This window comes from Scyliorhinus torazame, chromosome 3, assembly GCF_047496885.1.
Source record: "Scyliorhinus torazame isolate Kashiwa2021f chromosome 3, sScyTor2.1, whole genome shotgun sequence".
NCBI classification, from domain to species: domain Eukaryota; kingdom Metazoa; phylum Chordata; class Chondrichthyes; order Carcharhiniformes; family Scyliorhinidae; genus Scyliorhinus; species Scyliorhinus torazame.
In genome coordinates, this window is record NC_092709.1 from 115,456,466 (window position 1) to 115,472,082 (window position 15,617).

General features: G+C 49.0%; 1 protein-coding gene across 2 annotated transcripts in view; it reads left to right on the forward strand.

Annotated features, from left to right (window-relative positions):
- Positions 1–15,617, forward strand: part of LOC140408653 (E3 ubiquitin-protein ligase MARCHF1-like) — a 1,031,995-nt gene that overhangs the window by 496,041 nt on the left and 520,337 nt on the right. Inside the window, exon 1 of one of the 2 annotated variants that reach the window (XM_072496142.1) lies at positions 3,674–3,719. The exons of the other annotated variant lie outside the window; for it this stretch is intronic. Coding sequence (XP_072352243.1) covers positions 3,718–3,719 — 2 coding nt within the window. The 5' untranslated portion in view covers positions 3,674–3,717. Of the gene's footprint in view, positions 1–3,673; positions 3,720–15,617 lie in introns of those variants that run through there. 2 annotated transcript variants of the gene reach the window in all.

Below are 15,617 nucleotides of genomic sequence, written 5' to 3' on the forward strand. Positions count from 1 at the left end.
GTGGAACTTTGTCAAAAGCTTTGCTGAAATCCATGTAAATGACATCAACTGCACTACCCTCATCTACACAACTGGTCACATGCTCAAAAAATTCAATCAAATTTGTTAGGCATGACCTCCCTCTGACAAATCCATGCTGATTATTCTTGATCAAACCTTGCCTCTCCAAGTGGAGAGAGATTCTCTCTGTCTGAATTTTCACCAATAGTTTCTTACCACTGACGTGAGATTCACTGGTCTGTAGTTCCCTGGCTTATCTCTACAGCCTTTCTTAAATAGTGAGACACATTAGCTGTTATCCAGACTTCTGGCATCTCCCCCGTGGCCAGAGAGGAATTAAAAATTTGGGAAGAGCTTCTGCAATCTCCCCTCTCGTCCCCCACAGCATCCTGGGACACAATTCAACTGGACCGAGAGATGTTTCACTTTTTAAACCTGCCAATACCTTCCAATGCCTTGTCAATCCCTATGACAATTTGCTCAAGAACGTCACTGTCTCTCTCCCTGAGTTTTGTATCTTCCTCCTCATTCTCTTGAGTGATGACAGATGTGAAGTATTCTTTCAACATGCTACCAATATCCACTGGCTCCACCCACAGATTTCCCACTTGGTTCCTCATGGACCTTACTTTTTTCCTGGTTCTCCTCTTCCTATTGATATACTTACAGAATATCCTGGGGTTTCCACTACTTTTACCAGCCATAGCTTTCTCATATCCCCTCTTTGCTCTCCTCATTGCTTTCTTAAGTTCCATCCAGCACTTTCTGGACTCCATTAAAGCCTCCACTGATTTGTTCTCCTTGTTCTGACTTAGAGCCTCTCTTATCCCGCTCATCGTATCCTGAATGTCTCTGGTCATCTCTGGTTCTCTGGGCTTGTTACCCCTTCCTATTACCCTAGAGGGAACATGCTGGGCCTGTACCTTCCCCATTTCCTTTTTGAATGCCCCCCACTGCTTGTTTTTCTGTATCATGCTGTGTATCTATTCTGCTAACAGTCTGCATCCCCTCCCCCTGCCAAATTAGTTTAAACTTCTCCCAACAGCAGTAGCAAACCCGCCAGCAACGATGTTAGTCCTGCTCTTGTTCAGATGTAGATTGTCCCACTTGTACAGGTCGAACCTTCCCCAGAAACGGTCCCAGTGATCCAGGAATCTAAAACCCTCCTTCCTGCACCAACTCTGAAGCCACGTATTCATCTGTGCTATTCTCCTATTTCTGTACTGGCTAGCACATGGCACTGGGAGTAATCCAGAGATTACAACCTGAGAGGTATTGCTTTGGAGTCTACTGCCTAATTCGCTGAATTATTGATGCAAGACCTCATTCCTCTTTCTACCTATGTCATTGGTATGTCATTGGTATCAAACTCTGCCTTATCACCCTCCCCTTCAGCATGCACTGCAGCCATTCAGTGACGTCCTGGACCTTGGCATCAGGGAGGCAACACATTATCCTGGAGTCACGTTGAAGGCCACAGTAGCACCTATCTGTTCTCCTGAATATAGAATCCCCTATTACCATGGCCCCTTCTTTATTTCCCCCCTCCTTTTCAGACGGGCTGCTTGAGGTGCCAGAAACTTGGCTCTGTCCACACTCCCTGGAGGAACCAGCCTCATCAGCCTCCAAAATGGAACGCCAACTTGCTAGCGAGACCCCAGGGGACTCCTGAACTATCTGCCTGTTTCTTTTGGACTGCCTGATGGTCAACCATTTATTTCCTTCCTCAAGCCCCATCAGCTGAGGCGTGACAGCCTCTCAAAACATGCTGTACACGATGCCCTCAGACTCCCAGGCGCTCCACAGTATCTCCAGCCGCCATTCTAGCTCTGAAACCCGAGCTTCCAGGAGCTGCAACTGGACACACTTCCTGAACACATGCTGAGACTTGGGACTGGAAATGTCCCCAGATTCCCACATGGAGCAAGAGAAGCAATCCACGGCTTTGAGCTCTCCTGCCATGACTAAACGCTTTAAATTTAAAACTTTATAAGACCATTATATTCAAATAAATAATGCAACTAAGAAACCTCCTCTGGCAGTGGTGGAATATTATCCTGGCATTGCTGATTGATCTTCATCTTCCGGAACTCCATCTTTCCTTCAAAACCGCAGTTTTCAACCTCTCTTCAAAAAGCCCGCTTTGATTCCTCTGCTCTTGTTTAATTACCATTTATAGACTTAAATTTGCTATTATTTATGAATTCCATGCTTATCTCTTCCAAAGCTCCCAGTCCAAATCCTCTCAGATCAGTTTATACCTTGAAAAACACAGTTGAGACTATTTTAGCCAATATCATCAAATTACCTGGATAGAAGCAAATTACTGTGAATGCTGGAATCTGAAACCAAAGAGAAAATGCTGTAAAATCTCAGCAGGTCTGGCAGCATCTGTAGGGAGAGAAAGGAGCTAACGTTTCGAGTCCGGGTGACCCTTTGTCGACAAGGGTCGACAAGGACAAAGGGTCATCTGGACTCGAAACGTTAGCTCTTTTCTCTCCCTACAGATGTTGTCAGGCCTGCTGAGACTTTCTAGCATTTTCTCTTTGGTTTCATCAAATTACCTCCTCTGTGTCTGTGACCATGGTGATTTATCTTGCCTTGTTCTTTCAAACCTTTCTGGGACATTTTATGTAGGCACTTACATCATCACAATACATCTCCAGCTGTGACTTCTTCTGCCTCCCCATGGAAGCTTTGGGTCCTACATGGATCTAACCTTGGTCACTACTCATTGCCTTGATTCCTTTATCCACAGGCACTTATATATTCTATAGATTTGCTGATGTCACCCAGTCCTATCTCTATGCAACTTAATTAGCTTCCATAGCTCTCAGCCTTAACTTTATTGCTCAAGGGTGCAATTTAACAACTTCCTCGCGATCGGCTTGGTGTCGGGCCGGAGCCATTGAATCTCACAAGAAGCCTCTCGTGATCCTGAGCGTGATCTAGATCTGCATATTTAAATGATCTGTATATTTAAATGTGTTTGCAGGATTCTCCCGGCGCTTCGAACCTAATGGCTGCATCTGGGAGACCTCACGAGGGTGCCGTTTAGTACTGGTTTCCACAAACGTGGACCAGTTGTAATCACCCCAGGGGGTCTCTCTGGCCATTAGTGACCCCTGGATGGTCGGGGACAAGGCGGTGTGGCATCCTGGCACTTCCATTGACACTTGTGGCCCCTTGGCAGTGTCAGTCTAGCAGTGCCAGGGTGCCACATTGGCACTGCCAGGGACCGGGCCCAAGGGATCCTGCTGGGATTGCCACCAGGAAATGACTTAAGTGCAGCCTCAGTAGAGAGAAACTCCTCAAGGCCAAAATGGCATTAAACAGCAAGCTGCTTGTCAGAGCTGCAGCCACAGAGAAACTCCCCACTAAACGTGCCCAAAACAGGACATGGATTTTTTTTTCTGTTGAATCGCATCCCAAGTCTCTGGAGTGGAATTTGAACCTAGAATGTTCTAACTGAGAGGCATGAGGACTACCCACTGAGCCACAGCTGACACTGTTATGGTTTGGGTCAAAGTTCCAAGTCTAATCCTTCCTTTCTCTAATGAATTATTAAACTCACACTTGAGCACCACGATCATTCGATTTATCCAATGTCCAGTCACAGAGATTCACCACACACCACTGGAACACGCCAGTACATCCCAATCAAGCATCAATCTGGTGATTGACATCAGCAGCAAGTAACTAAAACAAAAATAATAAATGTATGTTTCATTATATTACTGACTTTTATACTGAAAATCTTGTGTTACAGGGAACTTGTAGAATTTATATAACATGGGATGGGGGCCTCAGCAAAAGGGCTGAGGTCTCCAGCTCCTGAATGTACCAGCTAGTGTAAAAATTGTAGTTTTATGTTTAAGCTCTCTATCCCTGCTTACTGCAAATTTTTATCCACATTTCTGTCACCTGTATACTCAATTTTTTCCTAATTGTCTTTGCCAGTCTGCTATTCTCCACTTTCCAAAACTCCATGGTCAGCTGCCCATATCCTGTCTATCCTTATAGGCTTATACTGGCTATTTGTGATCCAACCAAATTATTTCTAAAAAATCAGAGAAATGCTTTTGACAAATGTCAAAGAATTGCAAAAGTTGGCGGAGTGGCAGAGGATGATCCTTTGAATGCAGAGGCTGCTGGGTGGAAAGCGAGGACAAGGTGGACCCTGTTATGGTTCTGGGATGGAGTGGAGGATGTGAGGGCAGAGGTGTGTGAAATGGGTCAAACCTAGTTGAGTGCCCTGTCAACCACAGGGGAGAGTGTTGGGGAGATGGTAACTTTGGTTAAAGAAAAATTCAGGCATGTCAGAATCGAAGGGCGGGATTCTCCGATCACCGTCACTAAACTCGAGTTTGAAAATGAAAATCGTTTGGCGATCGGCCAGAGAATCCCTGTTTACGCCAGACTCGGGGGTGGAGCCATTTTTGTGATGCTCCGCCCCCTCGAAATCGTTGGGCCGAGTCCCCGACGACATCGCTCGCGTGTGCTCACACCGTTCGGGGACCTCGCGTGGCGGCTGTGGACTGAGTCCAGCACTGCCACAGTCGGTGGGGGGGGGGAGCCGTTCTGCTAGCAGGAGGGCTTCAGTGGGCGCTGGGGGGACTATTTGGGGATGGTCCGGGGGTGGCGAGGCTGGTTACAGGGGGGGCAGTTTTTGGTAGGCCAATCTGCGCAGGCCGCCGCCATGCGCGTGCGCGGCCACGGACTCAGACATTCTGCGGCCGTATCCGCAGGTAAAGCTACTTACGCTGCGCGGCTGCTAGCCCCCCACCAGGCGGCGGACGGTGCAGGGGCACCGCAGACATTTTGGTCATAACATAGCTGTAGGATCGGAGAATCCAGCCCACCATTTTTGAAGGGGGCATCACCAGACCAGATGTGATGGAGGCAGAGAAACTGGGAGAATAGGATGGAGTCCTTACAGGAGGCAGGGTGCGAGGGGCTGTAGTTGAGATAGCTGTGGGAGTCAGTTGGTTTGCAATGGATATTGGTGGTCAGTCTATCACCGGAAATTGAGACAGAGAGGTCAGGGAAGGGAAGGGAAGAGTCAGAGATGGACCACGTGAAGTAGCGAGAGGAGTGGAAAGTAGAAACAAAATCCATAAATCTTTCCAGGTCCGGATGAGAGCATGAAGCAGCCCTGATACAGTCATCGCTGGAACAGAAAAAAAGTTATGGGAGAGAGCCTGAGTAGGACTGGAACAAGGAGTATTCCACATAGCCCACAAAAAGACAGGCGTAACTGGGGCCCATGCAGCCTTTTATATATAATCACATTTTCCCTCTCTTTAGTTCTGAAGAAGGGTCATGCAGACTCGAAACCTTAGCTCTGGTTTTCTCCCTGTAGATGTTGCCAGGCCTGTTGAATTTTTCCAGCTTTGTCTGTTAAAGATAATAGTTTTATTCTGTGTGCTTTGGCATTACTCAGAATATCCTGGTCGAACTCATTTTCTTTGGAAAAAGATCAAAGTTGATTTGATGCCAGTGCAAAAGACTTTTTCTGTTCATTTGCATCAAGTAGCAACAGTTAGTTTGGTCCTGATTTCTGAAGTGAACCTACTATTTGTTCTTCTTATTATTACTCCTTAGAATTAATTAGGACGCACTTTAGCTGTGAGAACAATCTGAAGATGGTTCTTGACCTTTTAGTTACATTGTGTTGCCTTTCCTCTTATATTCAGACTTAGCTGTTTGTTGCCGGTAACTATAAAATGAGGTGATCTGACCTTCATTACAGACACTCCAAGGAAAGAACACAGAAAAGAACATCAATTCGGGGAGTTGAGTGACGATTTGGCAGGAAGGCAATACTTGAACAACTGCATTTTAATAGTCATTGCAGAGAGAAAGAGCTATGTACATAATGGGTTTGGAGTTAAAAGAAGGGTAGTGTAGTGGTTAGCACTGCTGCCTCACAGCACTGAGAACCGGGTTCGATCCCCGGTCACTAGTTTCTGCGGAGTTTATACCCCACAACCCAAAGATGTGCAGGGTAGGTAGATTGGCCATGCTAAATTGTCCCTTAATAAGAAGAGTTTTTTAAAAATCAAAATAGAATGAATGAAAATAAATTGCTCAACACATTCATAGTATATTCTTTCCTCTGTTATTTCAACAGAACTATTAGCTCATTTATTTTCACAACATCAACATCTCTAAGATAATCAAAGATTGCAGGGATGTTTGTTTGTGGACCCAAAGAAATGTCAATCATTGAAAAGCAAACATTATGCAAGTATTATCAGCTTCCTGTGACTGAGCAATGGCACAATAACTGCCCTGGGACTAAGTAGTATAAGGATTGAAATATGAGTTTCTCTTTTGGGTGCAGTTGGGAAAGTGCACGTAAAACGTGCTTCTTTTCTTTAAAAATTCGCAATTGGTTGACTCTGAAATGGCCCAGCAAACCATTCAGTTCAAGGGTGATTAGAGATGGGCAATAATTGCTTGCCCAGAGAGCGATACCCACATCCCATGAATGAATAAAAAGAAATTAGACAGTAGGATTGAATGTAATTATTTATTTTGTTTCCATTAGAAAGGATCCCTTGATATATTTAAGAGTGGTAAAGTATTTTGTGCTTCACTAATACAGCCACAAATAGGGCCATCACCAGAAATAAGTCGTTTAATAAGAGTATCCTGATTTTTGAAATCATTGAAAATGATTTAAGAAAAAATATACTGGGCTAATTCATCCGACCCTCGGCGCCAGTAGCGGGGTCCCAATGTGGCAGAGAATCGGGCATTAGGAGTAAAACGGGATCAGCATCCCACTGGCGACGGAATCGGAGTTCTCGCCCGAGTTCCAGCGAGGATGTAAATGGATCATTAAGTTTTCATTTGCTTTCACTTAGTGGGCTGGGCACCGTATTCTCCAGACCCTCGCGATTCTCTGGTCCTCCCGGCCGGGAATGATGTGGCGCAGATTATTACTGGTATTGCCCAGTGTGGTTCTGATGTGGTGGGCCTCGCTGTGGGCCAAAGGGGCAACCTCTTAAAGGAGTTTCCCCCAAAGTCCATCCGAGGGTCACCCTCCACCCCCCAACAATGCCAGACTTGCCCACCCCACCCCATTTGTCCCCCGGAATAATGAAACCCCCCCCCAGAGACCCCTTAGAACGGGAGACCCCCACAGAGACCCCCTAATTAAAGGACCTCCCCGAGATGCCCTAATTAATGGAACCCTCCAGAGACCCCCTGAATGGTGGGTCCCCCCAGAAACACCCTAACTAGGGCGGCACAGTAGTACAGTGGTTAGCACTGTTGCTTCACAGCGCCAGGGTCCCAGGTTTGATTCCCAGCTTGGGTCACTGTCTGTGCAGAGTCTGCACATTCTTCCTGTCCCTGCGTGGTTTTCCTTCGGGTGCTCCAGTTTCCCCCCATGGAAAGACATGCTGTTAGGTGAATTGGACATTCTGAATTCTCCCTCTGCGTACCCGAACAGGCGCAGGAAAGTGGCGACTGGGGGATTTTCACAGTCACTTCTTTGTCGTGTGAATGTAAGCATACTTGTGACAATAAAAGATTATTATTATTAAAGGAACCCCCCACAGAGACTCCCTAAATAAAAGCAACCACACAGAGACCCTCGAAATAAAGATACCCACCCAGAGACCCCGGAGATAGGGAACCCCAACACAGAGACCACCTGGATAGGGAGACCCCCCCCCCCCCCCCCACAGAGATACCTACCAGTGAGGCCCTCAGGAACCTCTTAACTAAAGGGGCCCTCTCCCAGAGATCCCCTAAATAAAGGACCCCCCCCCTCCCCCCCAGATACCCCCAGAAAAGAGATCCCTGTGTGGAAGCTAGAGAGCAGTCCAGACATGGACAGTGAATAAAAATAATGTTGTACCACTCACCTGGACTTACACCTGCTGGCTCAGACAGAGGAAGCATCCCGTGTCAATTCTTTGAAAGAGAAAAGCAATGACCTGTGTTTCAACCCCTTAGATCCTTTAGCTGCACGCCATTCATTCATTTATCTTAGTGGGCTGTGATTGACAGCTTTCACAAACACAAGTGTGAGCCTTGCTTCATTCATCTCCCTTCATGGATGAGTAACTGTGAAGTGGGTTGCATTAGATACATTAACGCCGTTCAAAAGGCGTCTCGACAAATACATGGATAGGATGGGGATAGAGGGATACGGCACACGGAAGTGCTGAGGTTTTTGGCCAAGGGTCTTATTATGACTGGTACAGACTTGAAGGGCCAAAGGGCCTGTTTCCTGTGCTGTATTGTTCTTTGTTCTTTGATGTAACCACAACATTTACAACATCAACCACTTCAAAGAGAGTTAAGTGCTGTCAATTTCCTGCTCAGCATTTCAAAATCACTCAAGCTAGACACTGGGAAAAGGACCTCCCATCTCACCCTTGTAGTCTGGACGAGAACCTGCAGGGAGGCATCACTGAACTGTGGGGCCACCTGGGATTTCCCTTCTGTTACTGCTGCTGCAACCTTCCAGTCAGCTGTTTTATTGATTGAAGGTTGCAGTCAGGAAGTAGCAGCAGCAGGATGGCTCAAGGCAGCAGCAGTCAGGATGTTGAATGCAGCAGTCAATGGAAGGACTGTTTTGAATGTAGGTCTGGCAGCCTTTTAAATATGGCGGCAGCCGATACAACTTGTCAGTTAACGCCAATTACACTGCCAGACCTCCGATGCAAGGCCCTGGATTGGATGGCCCCTAACTTGCGATACTTAACTGCTCAGCCATCACAGAATCACGTGTTGCTGGCCACTGAACAGCCAAGTGGAAATAGCACCAACTTCTGGTCCTACTACCTTACATAAAATTCATCGTCACCTTTCAGCTCTATGACCCTTCAATGCTTTTGTGACAGACTAATACATATTTAGTCTCTGTTTTAAACACAGTGATGCAGACTGCCACATAAAATCTTCACCAAACATTTTGTAGAATTTCATTCACCATGATACGCTATAGTGAGATGAGCTCCAGGGTAAACACAGTGTTGAAGACTATGAGTGATAGGGATGTCACGGAATGTGGTCAAGGACAGCATTACTGGGACAAGGTTACGAGAACAGGGTTATCAGAGAGATTTCCAGCTGCCTATAACTCCCTCCATTCATTAGGTTATCATTCCCGATAAACCATTGAATTGATGGATTCGAAATCTGCTTGCTAATAAGTAGATCTAGATATATAAGGAAAACTGAGCTCGTATCCAAAGAAAATTGAGCAGCGTGATTACCATTTAGTTACGCCACTCGAACAATGTAGAAACAAATAAAGAGGGAATTAAAGCTTTATATTCAAAAATTGCCTGATGACCATCCTGACGTATTCGTTCAATAGGAACAAACATAGAAAAATCAGATGTAAGAGTCAGTACATCTGATAAGCAGTATTTCTGGTTTTCTGACCATTTATTTTAATGACTTTCAGTTTTGACACTTGCATGCAGAAGAACTGGAAAAAAATTCTTCAAAGCACCTTTGTTTCAAACATGATGCGTGAAACGATCCCCCAGGTCCACTTATCCTATCTTTTTTTGAATAAATGTTTTATGAAAGCTTTTCCAATGAGCGTTTTTACATAACAAAAATAGAAATACAGATTGTAATAGAAAATAACAATAAACATAGCCCAAAGCTTACAATGAAACTACTTCCACAACAGAATGTTTAAATTTTTAAAAAACAGAACAAGGTGGGTGTTGTCTCCATGCCCAACTCACACTATATCAACAGTACCCCCCCCCCCACCCCACCTGAACGCCACCCCCTCCCCCCCAGGATGCTGCTGCAGACACTTACTGCTCCCCTCGAAAGTCAAGGAAAGGTTGCCACCACCGGGAGAACCCCATCAAGGACCCTCTCAAGGCGAACTTTATTCGCTCCAGGCTGAGGAACCCCGCCATGTCTCTAACCCAGGTCTCCACACTCGGGGGTTTCGAGTCCCTCCACATTAACAGAATCCATCTCCGGGCTACCAGGGAGGCAAAGGCCAGTACCTCGGCCTCTTTCGCTTCCTGCACTCCCGGATCCTGCGCCACCCCAAATATCGCTACCGCTGGGCTGGCCTTCACCAGAGCATCCAAAATCCTAGACATCACCCTTGCAAACCCGTGCCAGAATCCTTTAAGCGCCGGGTATGCCCAAAACATATGGGCATGATTCGCCGGACTCCCCGCACACCTCGGGCACCTGTCCTCCACCCCAAAAAACCTACTCATTCTTGCCGCCGTTATATGCGCCCGATGCACCACCTTAAACTGGATTAATCTGAGCCTGGCACATGATGAACAGGAGTTCACCCTGCCCAGGGCATCGGCCCACAGGCCCTCATCCAGCTCCTCGCCCAGCTCCTCCTCCCACTTATCCTTCAACTCCCCCACTGAGGTTTCCTCCGCCTCCTGCAGCTCCTGATGTATGTCCAACACCTTCCCCTCCCTTACCCAGACGCTAGACACCACCCTGTCCTGGATCCTACGTGGGAGCAGCTGCGGGAATGTCCCCACCTGTTTTCGAAGGAAGTCCCGAACCTGAAGGTAACTAAACCCATTCCCTGGGGGCAGGCCGAACCTCTCCTCTAGTGCCTGCATGCTGGGGAAGACCCCGTCTCTAAACAGGTCCCCCATCCTCCTAATACCTGCCCTGTACCAGCCTTGGTACACCCCCCATCCAACCTACACGGAGCAAATCTGTGGTTATTCCGTATCGGGGTCCACAACGAGGCCCCCTCCTCTCCCTTGTGTCTCCTCCACTACCCCCAGATCCTCAGTGCCACCTAGTGGTGTATCGCACCGGCGAGAATGGCAGCGGAGCCGTAACAAGTGCCCGTAGACTGGTGCCTCTACACGACGGCGCCTCAAACCACCCCCACACGGCCCCCTCCTCCATCATCCATTTCCTGATCATGGCCACATTGGCTGCCCAGCAATTACTGCAGAAGTTTGGCAGAGCCAGCCCTCCCCCCCACTCCGGCTACGCTCCAAGAATACCCTTTTGACTCGCGGGGTTTTATTCGCCCACACAAATCCCATAACAATCCTATTCACCCGCTTAAAAAAGGACTTGGGGATGAAAATGGGGAGGCACTGAAATACAAAGAGGAACCTGAGGAGAACCGTCATCTTCACAGGCTACACCCGTCCCGCCAGGGAAAGCGGGAGCATATCCCACCTTTTAAACTCTCCCTCCATCTGCTCCACTAGCCGGGTTAAGTTGAGCCTGTGCAGGGCATCCCAGTTCCTGGCCACTTGTATCCCCAAGTAAGCTCCTCTCCACTATCCTGAGCGGGAGCTCCCTCAGTCTCTCCTCCTGGCCCCTAGCGTGGACCACGAACAGCTCACTCTTCCCCACGTTCAACTTATTCCCCGAGAACCTCCCGCAGTCCCCCAGGATCCGCATGACCTCCCCCGTCCCCTCTAACGGGTCCGAAATATACAACAGCAGGTCATCCACGTAGAGGGAGACCCGGTGCTCCTCCCCTCCGCGCACCAGTCTCATCCAATCCCCCGAAGTCCTGAGCGCAATGGCCAACGGTTCGATTGCCAGGGCAAACAGCAACGGGGACAGGGGACATCTCTGCCTCGTCCCCCGGTGCAGCCTGAAATACTCCGACCTTAGCCGGTTTGTGGACACACTCGCTACAGGGGCCTGATACAGCAGCTTGACCCACCCTATAAATCCCTCCCCAAATCCAAACCTGCCTAACGCCTCACACAGATACTCCCACTCCACCCTGTCAAAGGCCTTCTCCGCGTCCATTGCAGCCACCACTTACGCCACGCCACCCCCCCCCCCCCCCCCCCCCACTCCGAGGGCATCATGATAATACTCAGGAGCCTCCTCACGTTCGTGTTCAGCTGCCTGCCCTTAACGAAACCCGCCTGGTCCTCCCCAATCACTCCCGGGACACAGTCCTCTATTCTGGTGGCCAGAATTTTTGCCAACAGCTTGGCGCCTACATTCATGAGCGATATCGGCCTGTAGGACACACACCGAAGCGGATCCTTCTCCTTCTTCAGGATAAGCAAAATCAATGCCTGCAACATTATCGGAGGGAGGGTCCCTTTCTCCTTTGCCTCATTGAAGGTTCTCATCAGGAGCGGGCTCAGCAGCTTCGAAAACTTCTTATAAAATTCTACGGGGAAGCCGACCGGGCCCGGGGCCTTGCCCGTCTGCATGCCTGCCAGCCCCCTGACTACCTCCTCTAACTCAATCGGGGGCCCCAGTCCCTCCACCTGCTCTGCTTCCACCCTCGGGAACCTCAACCGGTCCATGAACCGCCTCATCCCTTCCCCCTCCCTGGGGGGTTCCGACTTGTATAACCTTCCGTAGAACTCCCTGAAGACTTCATTAACCCTCTCTGGGCTCAGCACCATGTTGCCTTCCCTATCCCGCACTCCCCCAATCTCTCTGGCCGCCTTGTCCTGTGCAGCTGGTGTGCCAGCATCCTACCCGCCTTCTCCCCATACTCATAAACTGTCCCCCTCGCTTTCCTCAGCTGCGCCTCCGCCTTCCCCGTGGACAGAAAGTCAAACTCTGCCTGTAATTTCCGGCGCTCGTTCAACAGCCTCCCCTCTGGGGCCTCCGCGTACCTCCTATCTTCCCTGAGTATCTCTCCCACCAGTCTCTCCCACTCCGCCCTCTCCTTCTTCTCTCTATGGGACCTAATGGAGATGAACTCTCCTCTAATGACCGCCTTCAGAGCCTCCCACACCACTGCCACCGTTACCTCTCCTGTGTCATTCGCTCCCACATAGTTCTCAATACTCCTCCTTATCCGCCCACACACATCTTCATCCACCAGCAGCCCCAAATCCAGTCTCCAGAGAGGGCGCTAACCCCGTTCCGCCCCCAGTCGCAGGTCCACCCAGTGCGGGGCATGGTCCGAGACCGCGATGGCCGAGTATTCAACCCCCTCCACCCTCAGGATTAACGCCCTACTCAACACAAAGAAGTCTCTTCGCAAATAGACTTTATGGACATGGGAGAAAAAGGAAAACTTCTTCGTCCTTGGCCACGTAAACCTCCAGGGGCCCACTCCCCCCATCTGGCCCATGAACTCCCTCAAGGCCCTGGCCGCCGCCGGCCTCTTTCCCGTTCTGGACTTGGAACGGTCCAAGCTCGGATCCAAGACCGTATTAAAGTCCCCTCCCATTATCAGGTGACTTATCTCCAAGTCTGGGATCCTATCCAACATGCGCCTCATAAAGTCCGCATCGTCCCAGTTCGGGGCATATACATTCACTAACACCACCCGGGACCCCTGCAGCTTGCCACTCACCATTATATACCTGCCCCCCCTTGTCCGCCACGATGCTCCCCGCCTCAAAAGCCACTCGTTTACAGGCCAAAATGGCCACCCGTCTGGTCTTGGAGTCTAACCCCGAGTGAACCACCTGTCCCACCCATCCTTCCCTCAGCCTCGTCTGGTCCACGAGCATTAAGTGCATCTCTTGCAACATGGCCACGTCCGCCTTCAACCCCTTCAAATGCGAGAACACGCGGGACCGCTTGATCGGCCCATTCAGGCCCCTCACGTTCCATGTGATCAGCCTGTTCGGGGGGTTAACCCCCCCATCCCGCCGACTAGCCATTTCCCTTTTTCGGCCAGCCGCATGCCCCCGCCTCCCTCCTCCAGCTCTCCCCCCGGCGGCCCCCCGTCCGACTTTCCATCCATACCCCTTACCTGGCTCCCTTTCAGTCAGCAAAGTGGCACCCCCCCCCCCCACCCCCCTGCCAAGCATCCGCTTAGCTCTGGTTTCCCCCCCATTGTGCTTCCGTGAGCCAGCTCACCCATGCTGACCCAGGCCGCTCCCGCCTTTATATACCAAACCTTAACTTGTTGCCTCCTTCGGGCCACCCTACCCCCCCTCCCCTGCAGGGTAGAGGGACAAGCGCCATCTGGGACCTCCCTGTGCGCCGGACAGCGCGTCCCGGGCGTTTCCCGCTCCCTAGCACCGAACACCTGGAAAACAAAACACCTGGAAAATAAGCAGAACAAACAACAAAACCCCCAACCAAACTAGGGCAGACATGCCCATAAACGTATGCTTTACCCGCCGTCCTCCCCCCGGTCCCTCCCCACCCGCACATTTCACCCCCAAACAACAGTCCCTTAGTTCAGGTCCAGCTTCTCCTGCCTGATGAACGACCATGCCTCGTCTGGGGTATCAAAATAGTGGCACTTAACCTATCTGATGAACCTAGTGATTTGGGAAAATGAAAATAATCTGTGACATTCCTTATGGTATGAGATGTCAGTCTTCATGGAAACCTTGTCACTTCCTAACATCAGTGTGTTTGATGCCAGACATTGGCTGCATTCACAATCACACCCCTGAAGATTTATGAGATGACGCATGGGCTTCTGTAGTGATGTTACAGCAGTGCTACTTTGAAGTCATCAAAGATAAACATACACCGATGGGGTATTCAGTGATTCTGCACCAGCTGATTGAGAAAAGCCAGCAGCACATCTGCAGATTGTAATACGAATGTTCAAAGTAGAAACAGAAGTAGGCCATTTGGCCCATCAAGCGTGCTCTGCCATTCCATAATATCATCTCTGGTCTGTTTGTGTTTCGTATTGCACATTCCCATCTCCCCCGATAACCTTTGATCCCCATGCCTATCAAGTATCTTTGACAAAGTGTCATCCAGACTTGAGAGTTTAGCTCCCTTCTCTCTCCGCAGATGCTGTCAGACTTGCTGAGATTGTCCAGCATTTACTGTGTTTGTTTCAGATTCCAGCATCCGCAGTAATTTGCTTTTATATAAGAATCTATCTACCTCCACCGCAAAAAATACTCAATGACCCTGCCTCCTCCGCCTTCTGTGGCAGAGAGTTCCAAAGTCACACTATCCTCTGAGAGAAAATTTCCCCTCATTTCTGTCCTAAAAGGGTGAGCCCTAATTTTAAAACAGTGGCCCCTGGTTCTGCACTCAACTACATGAGGAAACATCCACATAGTCAGGACGGTTCAGGATCTTATATCCTCAATCAAATAATCAAGTTGCAAAAAAAGGTTTCGGATTGGGGTAGAGCGGAGTTTAGTAAAATAAGGCAGGATCTGACAAGATAGACTGGAAAGAGTTACTTGTGGGGAAATCTACAGAAGAGCAGTGGGGGGCATTCAAAAAGGAAATGGGGAGTTTACAGGCCCAACACATTCCCTCTAGGGTAATAGGGAGGAGTAACAAGCGGAGAGAACCATGGATGAGCAGAGACATTCAGGATACGATAAAAGGAAAAGAGAGGCTTTTAGTACTTGCTAAAAGGGGAACAAATCAAGGGAGACATTATTGTGTACAGAATGTGCAGGGTTGAGTGTAAGAAAGCAATTAGAAGAGCAAAAAGGGAATGTGAGAAAGCTCTGCCTGGTAAAAGTAGGGAAAATCCAAACATATTCTATAAGTATATCAATGGGAAGAGGAGAACCAGCGAATGAGTAGGACCCATGAGGGACCAAGGGGGAAATCCGTGGCTGGAGCCAGAAGACATTGGTAGGGTGTTGAACGAATACTTCACATCTTATGGGAGCAAGATAGCACAGTGGTTAACACTGTTGTTTCACAGCTCCAGGGTCCCAGGTTCGATTCCCGGCTTGGGCCACTGT